Genomic DNA, 17589 nt, shown 5'->3' on the forward strand with positions numbered 1-17589 from the left:
ACAGTTAGAAAACAGAAGACATGAAGAGTCATTCACCAAAGAGAATATACAGATGGTAGACCAATACATGAAAAGATGTTAGCCATCACTAGGTATCAGGGAAATGCAGATTAAGACCTTGATGAGATGTCATCATCATACATGTGTTAGAATAGCTAAAATAAAAAATAGTGACAACTCCAAATGCTACTGAGGATGTGGAGAAACTGGATCTCTCATATATTGGTATTTGGAATATAAAAATGTTACAACCACTATGAAAAATAATCTGGCAATTTCCTAAAATACTAAACATACATTTACCATATAATTCAGCATTTATATGCATGGCCATTTATCCCAGAGAAGTGAAGACTTATTTCCTCACAGAAACCCGTGCATGATTATTTGTAGCAACTATATTTGTAATAGCAAAAAAAAAAAACTTGAAAAAAGCCAAAAGGTCCTGTAGTTGTTTGATGATTAAATCAACTGTGAACACTGTTCAACAATAGAAAAGAAATATCTATTGATTCTATGAATACTCAGAACAACTTGAATGGATTTCAAGGGCGTTATGATGAGTGAAAAAAGCCAATCTCAAAAGGTCACATACTTTATAATTCCACTTATATAACATTCTTGAAAAGACAAAATTGTGGAGATCACATTAATGGTTGCCAAGGTTTAAGGAAATTAGAGGTGGGGGGGCAGGTGTATATTACTATATTACATTTACTATCAAGGAGTGATGTGAGCATTTTGTTGTTGTTGTTAATAGAATATTTCTTTATAGTGATAGTGGTGTTAGTTACAGATGTCCAAACTTGTAATAAAATGGTATATAACATTGCACCAAGGTCAGTTTCCTGATTTTAGTATTATACTATAGTAATGTTAGATGTAAGCATTGGGGCTTCGGGGATGGGTACACAGGACCTCTCACTATTATCATTGTAAATTCCTGTGAATATTTCATAATAAATTTTTTTAAAGAATAAGAAAAATATAGTCTGGGCCAAACAAAATAAATCTCAGGACCAAGAGTTAACCCTCTGGCCTATGTTAGTGACGTCTGTTTGGTGAAGTTTTTCAAGCTTCATATTTAGAGCTTAGAATTTTAACTGGTCCATCAAGGTTTTTTGTTGTTTTTTTTTTTTTAAAGATTTTATTTATTTATTTGAGAGAAAGAGAGAGAGACAGAGAAACAGCACGATAGGGGAGAGGGTTAGAGGGAGAAGCAGGCTCCCCGCTGAGCTGGGAGCCCGATGTGGGACTCGATCCCAGGACTCTGGAATCACGACCCGGGCCGAAGGCAGTTGCTTAACCAACCGAGCCAGCCAGGCGCCCGGTCCATCAAGGTTTTTGTTTTGTTTTGTTCTTTGCTTATTTGGGGTGGGGGGAGGGGGCAAAGACAGAGGGGAGGAGAGAGAGTCTTACTTAAGCAGATTCTGTGCTGAGTGCACAGGGCTTGATCTCATGACCCTGAGATCATGACTAGAGCCGAAATCAAGAGTTGGTGCTTAACTGACTGAGCCACCCAGGTGCCCCTGGTCCATTAACTTCTTAGAGAAGAATGAATTATCTAGAGTGTAGACACTTCTGTCATGTTTCAGGAAAGGGAAACAAAGATAGCATTTCCCCTTTACTTGGAAAAGAATGAAAATGAACTTTAACAGGTCAGTAGTAATTTTTTTTTTTTTTTTTGCCTTTTTACACTTGATCTTAGCCAAAAGGCTGAGAAGCGGTTTTTTTTTTTTTTTTTTTTGCCTTTTTAAAAGGTTGATTTGATCGCTTGTATTGGTTCTACATATATTGTTTAAACTTCCCTTGTTCTCTGTGTAAAAATCCTAATTGTCAGCACATAGTATTCAGTAGCCTATTAAAAGTGTAAGTAATACATTATGATCAGGTGGAGTTTATTCTCAGAAATGCAGGGATGATTCAGTATCAGTTGATATAATTTGTCATGTATGGTTTTTCATGCCATTTGTTTCCTGCCTTTGTTTTAAGAGGATTGTACTTTCTTGCTCAGTTGATATCAGGCTCGGGTGTGACTTGCCTTTGGCAGTGGAATCTGAGTTGATGTGATGTGTGCCAATTCTGAACAGTTTAACCCTTCATTTACGCTGTTATTGCTTTGGCATACATTTAAGTGAAACTACATTCAAAAAAGATCGGAACTAAAATCTTTACCACAAAGAAAATAAAGTAACTTGATTAGTTGAAGTTGATGGCATTTAAAGACAACACTGAATGGAAATGGAAATGGAGATGTTAGATCCAAAGCTTAGAAGACACTTTATTGTCTAGTGGAACACAGAGTAAATGTGTTACAGGTGCACCCCTGGCGGCTGCAGCAGTCTGTTCCCTTGGTAGCAAATCCGAGCTCATGGAGTTAAGGGAAGGAGGCTATTCTTGTTCCAGTTTTAGAATTCAGCTATTTCAGGTACTGTAGGCATAATGTGTGAGCTGTGTTTGTCTTGCTGACCTTCACTTATCTGAGGTTGTGCAGATAATACTTGAGTCTAGAATTCTTACCAAGTGGTGTTTTGGTGGACTGGTAAGCCCCTTCTTTCTATCCCCAGAATTCCTTGAATAAACACAATGGACTTTGGCCTGTATGGAATGGACCTTCTTTCTGTCTGTGTAGCGCTATCCAGCTTTCGAAGGTGTACTTCTTTCCATTTCTAGGTGCTGAGTGGACATGTGGTACAACCTGTGTAGGTGGCACCTGTGGAGAACAGACCTGGTGATTACTCAGTGGCTCTGCTCTCTTTCTGCACAGATACTTGATTACAAACAGTAATCAACAACAGCCCTAGATTAATAGAGGAATGATAGAAGCATTTCTACTAAAGACAAGATGATAATTTGTCTATTATTACCATTGCTATTTAATTTCATAATAGAAGTGCCAGCAAATGCAGTTACAGAAGTTTTATTATAAAGGTTGGAAAGCAGGAGGTAAAATTAACACTGTTGGCAGATGATTGGATTGTACATTAACTAAGAACCTAACACAAAGAAGAAATTCAATAAAGTAGTGGGGAGTGAAATATATATAGAAATAAAGTGGGGCGCCTGGGTGGCTCACATGTTAAGCATCTGCCTTCCACTCAGGTCATGATCTCCAGGTCCTGGGATCAAGCCCCGCGTCAGGCTCCCAGCTCAGTGGGAAGTCTGCTTCTCCCTCTCCCTCTGCCTCTCCCCCTGCTTGTGTGCTCCGTCTCTCTAATGAATAAATAAAATCTTTATTAAAAAAAAGAAAAGTGTGTGTTAAACATATGTGCATATTGTAACACACACGGGCACACGTATATTTGTTAAATAAGGAGGAGCTGTAAAAAGTGTATTTCCAAAATAGATTACATGCTCTGTCTCTGGAGAGTGAATATAAAACCTGCCTCACTTACCTACATTTCCATTATGAATTTGACTTTTAAGAATTTTTTTTTTTTTTAAAGATTTTTATTTATTTATTTGAGAGAGAGAGAGAGTGAGAGAGAGAGCATGAGGGGAGAGAGGGTCAGAAGGAGAAGCAGACTCCCTGCTGAGCAGGGAGCCCGATGTGGGACTTGATCCCAGGACCCCGGGATCATGACCTGAGCCGAAGGCAGTCGCCCAACCAACTGAGCCACCCAGGCGCCCGACTTTTAAGAATTTTAAGAGGGCATACTAATAATACAGAGAAAGGCACAGTGGGAAATATATTTTAATGGCTTATCTAACTCTTCATTTGAAATGTCTTATAACACAGACTGTTAATACCAAGAAAGTAATCACTCAGGAAGAATTTATAATGAATTTAGACTAAATTGAAATGTTTCAGTTAGATTACAGCAATGCACTGTATTGGTTCTCCATTTTTATAGTGTAGATTTTTTTTTTTTTTAAAGATTTTATTTATTTATTTGAGAGAGAGAGAAAGCACATGAGAGGGGGGAGGGTCAGAAGGAGAAGCAGACTCCCCACCGAGCAGGGAGCCCGATGCGGGACTCGATCCAGGGACTCCAGGATCATGACCTGAGCTGAAGGCAGTCGCTTAACCAACTGAGCCACCCAGGCGCCCTATAGCGTAGATTTTTTTAACATTTTGTTAATTGTTTAAAATTTTGAAATGATCTTTTAATTCAGAGCATAAACCTCTACTCTTCAAAGGAGAAATATTTTTTGCAGATGCAGTTGTTTTGAAAGGCGGTTAACATTTCTCTGTTTAGACTCTGCTCTTTGAGCAAAAGTAGTGGGGTATTTCTTTAGTAGAGCTGTGTAGGTGGTTAGAAGTCAGGAATCATTTATTTGAAGAGCTGTTTACAGACTGTTTGGCTTAGGGACTGGGATGAGGGTGTGTGTGCATGTTAGTGTTTTGGAGGCTCCCTAGGTGATTGTTTGATTTAGTTATGTCTGTTGTGATTGTGATTACATACTATTTATAATTTAAGACACACACAGGTAATAATTGTTCTTTCATGCCCAGCTTAATAGGATGGCTTCCCACATCCTTTGATGTCTAAGTTTATCAACCAAACTTTAAAATGAGGAAATTGGGGCACCTGGGTGGCTCAGTTGTTAAGCATCTGCCTTCGGCTCAGGTCATGATCCCGGGGTCCTGGGATCGAGCCCCACATAAGGCTCCCTGCTCAGCGGGAAGCCTGCTTCTCCCTCTCCCACTCCCCCCTGCTTGTGTTCCCTCTCTCACTGTCTCTCTGTCAAATGAATAAATAAAATCTTTAAAAAACTCGTTTTAAGGTATGATGGGGAAAGAAGACTGTGTTAGTTTTGCACTAAGCATGCAAGAATCTATATCTGCATGCTCTCACCTTTATCTTCTACTGTAATTTAAATTCAACTCCTAAAGACCCTTACTGAAGGGAAATCCTATCAGTGCCTGTCTCTGAGTTCTGAATTTTCCAGTCCCTGGGCTTGGAATGTGGAGGAGATGAAAGAAAACAGACTTGAGAATATGCAAACATGAACTCAGACCTTCCCCAGAAGTCACCCAGAACTCCCCAGCTCCTAAATTTCACTTTAAAATGTGCTTGATGCATTATCTGAGTTTGGGTCATCTTAAGGGAGTGCAGATATTAGAAGCTGTTATTATATGCAGGTAAAGAAGAGACTAAAATGCCTGCTTGGAAGAAAACCCTGATTCCGGGGATGGTTTTATGTTTAATGTGCTTCTTAGAGTAGTAGGGTACAGATTAAAGATTGAAGGTGTATTTTTGAGACTAGCTCTTACATGTTCTTAAACAGGAAGAAATTTAAGTTATAACTGTCTAAGAAAGACTATGGATTGTTTTTGAAATAGCACGTGGTCTTACATTAATGTTTCCTTCTTTATATTCCTCAAAGCTTATTCTGTCAAAATTTATAGTTAGCCTGTTGATGTTCAGTCCATTGTTAATGTTCTCTAGGTTCTACCAACATATATACAGTTTTTTTTCCTCCTTCCCTGTTTGAAGAAACTCTTGGAGGAGTCAGAAACCAGTAACATCTTGTTGGAGGGTGGATGTGGTGATAGAAATTGGGTATATGGAGGGGTGGCCTATTGCAGGGAGTAGAGGGACTGCTGACCATACCTTTTCATACTACGCCGAAAGTAAACCATATAAATATATTATTTATATAAAATACTAACGTAAGGGGGTCTGTATTTTAAATAATATGTGCTCATTGTAGAGTAAGTTGAAAATAGAGGAAAGCACAAAGAAGAAAAATTATCACCAGCAGTATCCACCCCCTAGAGTGTTACTGTTTTGTTATAGATTATCTCAGTCCAAAAGAAAAAAGCATGTTTTTATTATAAACTTGTACATTTTGGCAAAACAATTATATTTTGTAACCTGCCTTTTAAAATTTAACAATATATTGTAAATAGTTTTCCAGATCCTTAAATATTTGCTTTCCTTGTTTTTAATTGCTGCATGGTGTTCTATCATATTGAAATACTTTATTTAACCAGTTCACTCTTGTTGAATATATATATATTGTCTTAACTTTCTCTCACATAATTCCATGTAAGTAAATCTGCACACATCCATAATTATTTCTAGGTGTAGAATTGGCTGAGTCAAAGACAATTTTTTTTATTCTTATGTTAATCCCCATACATTACATCATTAGTTTTAGATGTAGTGTTCCATGATTCGTTGTTTGTGCATAACACCCAGTGCTCCATGCAGAATGTGCCCTCCTCAATACCCATTACCAGGCTAACCCATCCTCCCACCCCCCTCCCCTCTAGAACCCTCAGTTTGTTTTTCAGAGTCCATCGTCTCTCATGGTTCCAAAGACAATTTTTTTTTAAGGCATCGTTAAATTGCCTCCTGATAGAGTTGTACTCATTTGTGCTCATTATGGTGTAGGGGTCTCCCTAACCATAGGCATGTAAGATTGCCCAGGCCACCAGCAGACACCTGTTAATTCATTGCAGTAGAGTAAATAAAACCTGAAGATAGAGCAACTTCTGGGATTCATGTTGTGGGTGGAAGACTATCCGGGGTATAAAAACTAATTTTATCTTATATCCAATATGTGATTGACATCAGGCTATAGTAGGTATTAACATAATTAAGTTTGGGATTTTTGGATATTTAGTTGCTAGCATTGGCCATGATGGATGGACTTTTTGCTGTACTAGGTTGACATCTTTTCTGCTAATAGATTGGATTGTGTTTCTGCTGGCCAGCCTAGTATTCTATTGGAGGGATGTGTAAAACTGAACAGTTTCTAGATTGAAATAGGCTTAAAAGTGGATGTCCAACTGAATTTATTAAAAAATGAGAGATGGCTGGGGCTCCTTCCTGGCTCAGTTGGTAGAGCATGCAACTCTCTCTCTCCCTCTTTTTTTTTTTTTTTTTAAGATTTTATTATTTGAGAGAGAGAGCCTGAGCAGGGGGGTGGAGGCAGAGGGAGAGGGAGAAGCAGACTCCCTTTTGAACAGGGAGCCCGACTCGGGGCTCAGTCCTAGGACCTTGAGATCGTGACCTGAGCCGAAGGCAGACACTTGTCCGACCTAGCCACCCAGGCGCCCCAAGCATGCAACTCTTGATCTCAGGGTTGTGAGTTTGAGCACAACATTGGATGTAGAGATTACTTAAAAATAAAATCTTAAAAAAAAAAGAGAAATGGCTAAGTAGCCTACACACACTTGGGATCCAGAGAAAATATTGCATAGTATTTAATTGCCTTTTGAAATATTTACTGAGCATCTTATTTCAACATGAAGAGGTACTTCGCTTGCACACTGGTAGTTCTGTGAATTTCACTTTTGGATCTTGGAGAATGGAGAGAAGAGGTTAGGCAAATAATTGGCAAGAAAAGCAAACGGTTACAAGGCTATTAACAATGCAGCCTTGTTTACCCACTCTTTGCCTATCTGGATTTCTGAAACTGGATTCTTTAGCTCTGTGAACTAGTTAGCACAAGAGCACTCCTTTCGTTTTTAGGGTGCTTGGAATTGTAAGCATGCTGGAGAGAACACAATCATGTATATCTTAGTTGGATGAGTGCATCCTGCCACTGTTAGGACTTGGTGTTGTAAAGGGATTAATAGTGAGAAGTGAGCTGAGAATGGTTTATCTGTGGAAACCTCTGGAATTGCCTCTTAAAGTCTGTTTGTGTTATGGACATTTCATAGTGGGGAGGTTACAGAAATCAAAAGGCTATTAGTTTTGAAACCAGAAGTCTGCTATAGTCACAGTTAACATTTTTTATTTGTAAAGCAAAGGAGCAAAGATTGCTTCATTTAATAGGTGGGGCCTTAGTTATGAGATCTAATTTTATAGTGTAGGCTCTTTCAAAGAGTACTACTACTGAGTAGTATCTGTTTTGTAAAATTTAAGTGACACTGTTACTTCCTCTCATTTTTGGTTATGATCTCCTAGTAAATCTTACATTTTTATCACAAGAATGAACCAGGCAGTGGAGTATGAGAGTTAATTTTTTGGGGAAATAGGAAAACTAATGGCAGAATTTAAAATACCATCCTTGTTACTATGAGGGAGCAGAGGAACTGTTTTAAGAAGTCCTTTATCTGAGGGGCACCTGGGTGTCTCAGTTGGTTGAGTGGCCGACTCTTTGATTTCAGCTTGGGTCATGATCTCAGTCAGGGTCCTGGGATTGAGCATCACGTAGAGCTCTGTGCTCAACGTGGAGTCTGCTTGTCCCTCTCCCTCTGCTCCTCCCCCCTGCCCCTCCACTCTTGCTTACTCACTCTCTCTCTCTTAAATCTTAAAAAAAAAAAAAAAAAAAGAAGTCCTGTATCTGGTTTTGGGTCATTTTTTGCTTGTGTGTCCTAAGTTTGCTGTAGATGTTGGGGCAGATAATCCTCCCCGCATTTTCATTCTCACTTTTGTTTTTCTCTTATGAGATACTTCCTTGTGGCTATCACTGAAGCATGATGAAAATTAACTGTTATTAATGAAAATGTTGAGTTCTGTCATCTGCTTCACATCTGATTTTTGCTTTTGTTTTCAGCACTGGCTAGATGGTACCAAGAGCATCAAAAAGCAAGTAAAAAGTAAGTGTTGAAAAAATTGTGAACAAAAAGTGAATTTAATTATATGTAATTATGTATTAGAAGCTCTGATTCCTAATAAAGAGATCATATTTCAGATGAGTTTCTTAGCATCTCTACTTTCTAAAGATAATTTCGATTTGATACACTGACCCACCCCCTAAGTTAATATAGGGTTAATAGTAATCTAGAGTCTCAAGTGCTTTACAGTTTATTTCCTGGAGAAAGACTTGCAGCTTGCAAAGGAGATTGAGTTCTCATGAGATGCTTAACTTTTAGTAATTTACTTAGGTTGGAATTTTCCTATTTGGCATCTGCCCTGCTCTATAAAATATTTTGAGACTTTAAAGATGTAACTTTTAAAAATTAAGAGTAATGAAATGAAACAATTCACATAAAATGTTATTATTCCTAGCAATAGTCAGGGGAAGATACCAATGTCCGGTTTGTAATCCAGTTTGTCCTTTGTCGTAAGAGGTTTCAGAGCGTCTCAACTTTTGTCTTTACAAAATAATGGGACCACTGAGAATTCAGACATCAGTGTGGAGTAGGTGAAATGAATTGGAAAGTGTGTGTGGGGGGGATTTGCCATGAGCAGTTAATAACCTAGGCATTACTCAGTATTCACAAGAAATACAGCTTGCCAGGTTTTTTTTGGGCTGTTAGATTGCATAGTCAAAACTTATATTTGATGCATTTGGCCCAGAACTGTTAGAATTAATCTAGAACTATCTATTCTTGGGAGGACAGCTGATTGTGATAGTACTATATGATGGTTGGTACATTTAAAAAATCTACTGATTGATTTTTTTGTGTTACGTGTAATTAAAGCCTGGCAGGCTTTAATTAAGCCATACAATATTTTGGTGTGTGAAATATTGCCACGATAATGTTACCTTCTGTCTTCACTTCAGTAGACTTTTTAACAAATTTACTGACTGAAAATTCTTAAACTCTTAGAATAGTTATATAAAAAGTTATTTTTGTTTGTTTTTGTTTTTTAATGACAGTTGGTTCACCCTATTGTCTGCATCTTCGAGTTAAATTTTATTCCTCAGAACCAAATAATCTTCGTGAAGAGCTAACACGGTAAGACCACTCTAGAGTTGTACAGGGTGAAGTTTTGGTCAGCTAGCTAAAGATGTTGGAAGATTGCCTTTATAGTTCTTTCCAGCTTGTAGACCACTAATGAAATGGATCTCTCTTGCCTTTGGTTAAGACCTCAGACAATAGAATTTCATTTTGGGACAGTGTTTTTAAGTGTAGGATTTTTTTTTTCCTTTATCAATTTTCCAAAAAAAGAGTTGGTTCCCTAGCATCCTCTAAAGGTAACTAGTTGAGTTCTTTTTTTTAAGTGTCATTATCAACTCATGGATTTTAAACAGGACTGGTATGTTTGACTATGCTGCCGTATTATATTTATTGATGTTTATTGATGTTCAAAATGATCTATCTTTGGCCACTGGGAGTTTATTCAAGTTGGCTCCTGACTTTACCTATTGAAATGCCATTGATGAAAAATATTAGATCCTGATTTGGTTTGAATAGTTTTAAGCAAACTTTAAGTAGGTTATATACAATTATTTTTATTTTGTCCTGCCTCCTTCATGTTTTTTCACTGACTCTATGTGGTAAATCCATGATTCACTCACACATACTGTTTATTAAGTAAAAACTGAGTTGCCAAGTCCCTTTAGAAGGGTTTCCTCTTGAATATTCTGCCAGTGAGATTATAGCTAATCTCCATTGTAACATACATCCCTGTATCCTTTCACATACAAGGTGACTTGGGTTGTGAGAGTAGTGTTAAATTAGGTCACAGAGCTTATTCTCAGTAATTTGCTTAAAACCTTTAATCTTAAGGTGGTTGTACTTGTACTCTGTGGCCTTCTATTCCTTGCTGTTATGGACATCCTCCTGATGTTTATTGCCCCCTTTTTTTTGTTTTTTGTTGGTTTTTTTTCATATTTTTTTCTATTATAGATTCCATTGGAGGTAAAATTCTGTAATTAAGAATGTTTCTTCTCAAATTAGAACGGTAGGATTATTTTTCAAAGTAAATTGTTCTGTTTAGTTAAATGTGTGCTTTTTATTTTTATTAGGTATTTATTTGTTCTTCAGTTAAAACAGGATATTCTCAGTGGAAAGTGAGTATCAGTTATTTAAGGTAAACCACATTTTAAGTAATTGAAAATGATTTTGAAAAATAAATTCATAGTTAATTATGAAAAAGAAATGGTCAACATAAAGTATGTATTATTTCCACTTATCTTAAAATGAAGCTTGTGAAGTTGACTTGTCTAACAAATTTATGTTTTGGTCTCAGATTAGAGTGTCCCTTTGATACAGCAGTTCAGTTGGCAGCTTATAATCTGCAAGGTAAGCAGTTCTTATGTTGACTGTTAAGAATAAAGCGTAATTCTTTTTTTTTTTTTTTTAAGATTTTATTTATTTATTTGACCGAGAGAGACACAGTGAGAGAGGGAACACAAGCAGGGGGAGTGGGGGAGGGGAGAAGCAGGCTTCCCGCAGAGCAGGGAGCCCGATGCGGGGCTTGATCCCAGGATCCTGGGATCATGACCTGAGCCGAAGGCAGACACTTAACGACTGAGCCACCCAGGCGCCCTCAAAGCATAATTCTTTTTTGTATATTTTTAGTTAAGAATTTCAAAAGATTCAAAGTGATGTGCCAAGAAAAGTAACACTGCTGTTGTTGTGTAAACTTGTATCAATATCCAGCCCTAACTATTACTTTCACTTGTTTTAGAACATTGCCTTCTTTTTCTTCCCTTTCATTTTATTTGCTCCCTTTCCATCTGTACCTTGTTTTCAAACAAAAATTGCTGTTGACTTGATAATTCAATAAGTATAACGGGACCTTCTGCTACTTTTTTTCCTTGAAAAGAATGCAGGGATATAGGAGTAAATTTTTGCAATAGTCACATGTTTTGCTTTTTTTAGTTTTATGTTTCAAAGTTCCTGATGGTTATTTTAACAATAAAAAAAGTATTTTCCAATAAATGAGATTAAAGAAAAACTCACTGTTTTGTACCTTGTTATACTGACCAAATATTGTTAAGCTTAGGTAATTTTTTTCCTGAAAAATTAACGTTTTGAGAAAACTATAATTTTGGTCCTCGTTCACAAAACAGAAATATTCTATTGGAGTACTTGTTTATACTCGAATACAAATAAAATTAATGATTATGAAGGCATTTATACTTTTTTGGCGATTACATATTTATTCCTAATCCCTCTAGGATCAGTAGTATTTATTTGCATATGTATGGATAATAAGAATAAATTTTTATGTTTTTATGGTAAACCTAATATTTTCGCTTATTTCATGTTTTCATTGTTTTAAGAAAGCATATTTTCCTGTTGATAGAGGGATTAGTGACCAGAAGAAATTTCTGTACTTCAAAAATTTGTCAGTGGTGTAAATTATCTACCTGCCTCTGTCTACTATCCTAATCTGTCTACAAATTAGAATTTGTTTTCTCATCTGCAAAAAGTCAGATACTAGCTTGGAAATGCTATGCCTTTAGCAGCATTTTTTCTTGAAAGCACACTTTTTACGTTTTATTACTTCTGATATGAGGTTGATAATTCTAAAACTTTCATCTACTGAAAAGCTGTCTTTGTCAATGTGTGTGTTCTGCCAGTTACGGCCTCACATGTTCTTTTTGGGTCTTAACTGTGTGTCGTGATAGCCAAGGTATGTGCTTCCTGAAAATGTGATTTTCTACATTTTTGTGTATTTAACAAAACACTATTCAAAGTAGTGCTTACTACTTATTGATTCATGCATTGTGGCTCTATTTTGTTATCTCTTAACTCTACTTATCACATTTTTTTCCTAAGTAAAAGCTCTTTCCTACTTTCTCTTTCATCCACAGCACCATTATCTACATGATTCCTTCACACTTCGTCATATCTTGTGCATCTCTTTGTCCCGTGTCTAATAGTTTGCTAAATCCTGTCTTAAGGTCCTTAAGAATAAATTTGCTAAAGTGTACTACTCCCATCTTCATAAAATGAGTTCTTCGTTTCTCATTTATGATTTTATATTTTATCAGAATAATTTTTGTTATTAACTTTTTCTCATACTTTCACTTTTTCCTTGCCATTTTAGTATATATATCCTGAACAACATTAGGTAGCAGATTTGGTTTGGTGCTTCTTAAAAAACATTATGGTCCAGACAGAAGAGCAATTTCTTCAGTAATAAAGTGGGCATGATAATAAATATTTTGCAAGGTTGTTGAGAAAATAGATGACAATATATCTGTAATAGGTCTAATGTGTAGAGTCATTGTTCAATAAATGAGTTACCATTTTTATTACTATCTCAAGATCTATTTATTCCTACACAGCCGGATTTTTTTTTATAAAAGTGGAAATATTTTAATTTTTAAATATGAGTAAAATAATTCTTTTAAAGGAAAAATGTCTAAAGTATAGAAAATTAGAATTACATACCCTGCTTCCCCAAACCCACAGTTCAGAGGTGACCACAGGTGGGTACATAAATGTTTGTGCATTATCCACGTTTTTTCCTACTGCCTCCCTTCCCCAGATATTTTTTACTAATTTTTCTTGCAGTTTTTTTTTTAATTTTTAAATTTTTTAAAAAAGATTTTATTTGTGAGAGAGAGAGAGCGCATGAGCAGGGGGGAGGGGCAGACGGAGAGGGAGAAGCAGACTCCCTGCTGAGCAGGGAGCCTAATGCGGGACTAGATCCCAGGATCCTGGGGTCATGACCTGAACCAAAGGCAGACACTTAACCTACTGAGCCACCCAGATGCCCCTCTTTCAGTTATTTCTTTAGGATTAACAATTTACAATTCCAGGAGGACAGAGACTGTATCTTTTTTTTTTTTTTAAGATTTTATTTATTTATTTATTTGAGAGAGGGGAAGAAGAGTGCAAATAGGGAGAAGAGCAGAGGGAGAGGAACAAGCAGACTCCATGCTGAGCATGGAGCCCGACCCGGGGCTGGATCCCATGACCCTGAGATCATGATCTGAGCTGAAATCAAGAGTTGGACGCTTAACCAATTGAGCCCCCCAGGCACTCCAAGACTGTATCTGTTAGTGGTGTATGATGTCATGTTCTCTGCACATTAGATTTTTTTTTTTTTAAGAGAGAGCGTGTGCACAAGCTGGGGGTGGGAAGGGGGAGAGAGAGAGAGAGAGAATCTTAAGCAGGCTTATACCCAGTGCGGAGCCTGACGTGGGTCTCAGTCTCATGATCCTGAGATCATGACCTGAGCCGAAATCAAGAGTCTGATGCTAAACCAACTGAGCCATCCGGGTGCCCCTCTGCATATTAGATTTTTAATGGATGCCTGCTAATTGTTTTTTTAAAGGTTGCTAAATATTTTTGTCTATTTATTATAAGGTCAAAAGGTATTTCTCTAAGGAAGTCTAGAAAGTTTTCAAAAGCTAAGCATTATAAGGTATGAAATAAATTAACAGAAACACATTTATTTGAAAATATACCACCAACCACAAATATGTGATTGTGTGTATAGACGTTGACAGGTTGTTAGTCTGAGCTAGATTTATTTTGGGGAATGATCTGGATGTTATGACTTACTGCTAGTGTAAGAAAAGAATCTAATCTTAGCGATTTTTATTAATAAAATGAGTTTTGAAGAAAGATTCAGCAGGAAATAAACTTATTAACAAAATTTAACTTTGTGAAACTTATGTTTATAGCTGAACTTGGTGACTATGATCTTGCTGAGCATAGTCCTGAACTTGTATCTGAGTTCAGGTTTGTGCCGATTCAGACTGAAGAGATGGAGCTGGCTATTTTTGAGAAATGGAAGGAATACAGGTACTTGACATTTGATCACACTTTTCTTTAACATGGCCACAATGATTTTATATTTGTTTTCTTCTATTTCTGTTATAAATAAAAAATTTATGTTTATTATTATTTTAAACATTATTAATTTTTAAATTTCAGAGGTCAGACACCAGCACAAGCTGAAACCAATTACCTGAATAAAGCCAAATGGTTAGAAATGTATGGGGTTGATATGCATGTGGTCAAGGTAAGTACTGTGTTGTGATGCTTTTTAAAAAGTTTATTCCTTCAAGATTCAAGGTAACTATGGCATTTTTCTATGAGGGAAGGCACGGAGATGGCATAGTATAGCACTGGGTACTTTGGATGTGTTATAAACGTTGAGATTAAATATGAGAATCTCACATAAAGTTTCATTGTAAGAAAGAAGAGAAACAACCAAAATCTCCAAAAAGGTATATCTGTGCTTTTAAGGTGTTATTATTATATTTTTTAGATTTTTAAACCACTTTTTATTCTTTCACCTCATATTCATATCATCTTCTATCACTTAAGCTGAGTAGACTATTTTTTTTTTTTTTTAAAGATTTTATTTATTTGAAAGAGACACAGTGAGAGAGGGAACCCGAGCAGGGGGAGCGGGAGAGGGAGAAGCAGGCTTCCCGCTGAGCAGGGAGCCCGACATGGGGCTCAGTCCCAGGATCCTAAGATCATGACCTGAGCCGAAGGCAGATGCTTAATGACTGAGCCACCCAGGCGCCTCTGAGTAGACTGTTTAAAAATTAAAATAATTTAGGAAGCAAAGTAGAAAATATATAGTTGAGAGGACTTTGATAAGTATGTTATACAGCTTGTATGGTTATTTAAGTTACTAAAATTAAGACTAAATTTTCCAGAGAGGCAGTCTTTTTAAAATTTTGTAATTTAAATGGTAAATAGAATACAGACAGAATCTGCAAAGAACTTTCTTTGTAGGGGCGCCTGGGTGGCTCAGTTGGTTAAGCAACTGCCTTCGGCTCAGGTCATGATCCTGGAGTCCCAGGATCGAGTCCCGCGTCGGGCTCCCTGCTCAGCGGGGAGTCTGCTTCTCCCTCTGACCCTCCCCCCTCTCATGCTCTCTCTATCTCATTCTCTCTCTCAAATAAATAAATAAAAAATCTTTAAAAAAAAAAAAAAGAACTTTCTTTGTAGTGGAAGTATACCACAGTGTATTTTCAGTGATGACATACTTTAAGACTATGGTGTTACAGTAAAGTAAATGTATGCATGAATTTCCCTGAGAATGTTATTTTGGGTGTTCTGATTGTTGAAAACACTTTGCATATTAATATTAGCCTGTATATAGTTAATATAATTCAATGTGAAAATAAACTGTGAACATGTGGAGTCTGTCTTATGCAAATCTAACACATTTTGTTCTCCTTAAATTAGGCTAGAGATGGGAATGACTATAGCTTGGGACTGACTCCAACAGGAGTCCTTGTTTTCGAAGGAGAGACCAAAATTGGCTTATTTTTTTGGTAAGCAGAGTTAATGTTACAGATACTTATTGTTTTGTTTTTTTAATGAGTAAAAAACATCTCTGTCAAGTTAGTACATAAAATTGAGTTTGAAAATAAAATTCTGAAAAGATTGTAAATGAAAAGCAATATTCTCCCATCATGCTCCTTACCCATCTTTAGTCCCACCCCCCAGAAGTAAATTTTAAACTCTTCCATCCATTTTTCCATTAGTTTCAGGGTATGTCAGCATACATCTCTTGATATATTTTATATTTCTACATGTTTTAAGTGTTCACGAGGACACTCTGCTGTTATGTAGTTATATCACTGTTTTTAGTACTTCTTATTCCACAGGCAGTTTCATTACTCTCTACTCCGTGGTGTGTAAAAGGAGGATATTTACCCCTCCCTTTAAGCTGTGCTTCTCTTTTTAGGTCCCAACTTCTATCATTCATATTTTTAAATTATATTTGCATTTTATATCGAGGATAGATTTTTTTTAAGATTTTTTTTAGAGATTTATTTATTTGACAGAGATCACAAGTAGGCAGAGAGGCAGGCAGAGGGAGAGGTAGAAGCAGGCTCCCTGCTGAGCAGAGAGCCCGATGCGGGGCTCCATCCCAGGACCCTGAGATCATGACCTGAGCCATAGGCAGACGCTCAACTGACTGAGCCACCCAGGTGCCCCTCGAGGATAGATTTTACTTGGATTTTGTAGCCATTTGTAGCCATAGTTAAGTTCTTCACGTCTTGCCTGGTTTGTTCTAAAAATTGAAATCAGGAAATAGTGTTCATATTGTTATTCCTGTGTTAGAATTGGTGTAGAGCTTCGTAGTGTACCAGTGTTACATACAGGAGCTGAAGATGGGTCCCGGTGTTGTTTACTTCTTCACAGCATGCCAGGATTGTTAGCTCAAAGCCCACCAGCACGAAACTCAAATTCCTATACACCCAATTACTTTGCATATAGCCCAATAGGTATATTTTTAATGACTTAGAGCCTGCCTGCTTTGCATGTCCCACTGTAAGCTGTACCTGACATCAGCTAGTCTTAGATAAGACAAATCCTGTAGCTCTGAAAGACCTCAAACCACTACTGCTGTTCAGAGTTCTCTGACCCAGACACTCCCGGCTTGCTGCTGAATGCCATTGAGTAGACATCTAAGCCTCATCTCTGATTCCCCTCTCCTACAAGTTCCCTTGCCTTCTTCCCCTTATTTGGTAACTTTGTGCAGCCACCTCTGGAAGGTCTCCTGTTGTCAAAGACTTACCTTCTCATGCATCCCTGTTCAAACACCTTAGTAAAGTTTATTGTACAATACTGCTGTCTCATGATCCTGTCTTTCTTTTGATCAGTCCAGAAATCCTTGAACTCACAACTGGGATTACATTTATTTTTTCCTGTGTAGGTTTTTGTTTTTCCCAAAGTTCTTGGCTCCCCCACCCCCCGCCAAGCCACCACTCTCGCATACCCCACACAACCCTTTGAATTACCTGCCTTTGTCTTATCCTTAAGTTCTTTCAAATCCTCAGGATTGCATTAAATGATTCTTCTGTTCCAGTTGGAACTGTCTGCTCTTCAGGCTACTCTGCAGCTTTTATCTGTTTCCTCAGCTAGGATCCTTTGTGTCTTCTTCCCATGTTTTCCTTTCTTTCCTTTTGTTTATTCCAATCTATATCCTTAAGTACCTGCCTAAGAAAAGAGGGGTGTAGGAGGTAAATTGTTTGAATCCTTGGATACCTTAAAATGGTTTATTCTTCTCTTATGCTTTC

The 17589-nt window shown here is 37.2% G+C and overlaps 1 protein-coding gene across 6 annotated transcripts in view; it reads left to right on the forward strand.

Moving 5' to 3' along the window:
- Positions 1-17589, forward strand: part of EPB41L5 (erythrocyte membrane protein band 4.1 like 5) — a 143066-nt gene that overhangs the window by 37653 nt on the left and 87824 nt on the right. For all 6 annotated transcript variants that reach the window (XM_031031283.2, XM_006736371.3, XM_031031284.2 and 3 more), the window contains 7 exons: positions 8458-8500; positions 9508-9586; positions 10600-10644; positions 10824-10876; positions 14221-14341; positions 14474-14561; positions 15746-15834. In XM_031031283.2, the coding sequence (XP_030887143.1) occupies positions 8458-8500; positions 9508-9586; positions 10600-10644; positions 10824-10876; positions 14221-14341; positions 14474-14561; positions 15746-15834 (518 nt within the window). The remainder of the gene's footprint in view (positions 1-8457; positions 8501-9507; positions 9587-10599; positions 10645-10823; positions 10877-14220; positions 14342-14473; positions 14562-15745; positions 15835-17589) is intronic.

The sequence above is a fragment of the Leptonychotes weddellii genome, chromosome 3 (assembly GCF_054177405.1).
Source record: "Leptonychotes weddellii isolate Sample4059 chromosome 3, ASM5417740v2, whole genome shotgun sequence".
NCBI classification, from domain to species: Eukaryota; Metazoa; Chordata; class Mammalia; order Carnivora; family Phocidae; genus Leptonychotes; species Leptonychotes weddellii.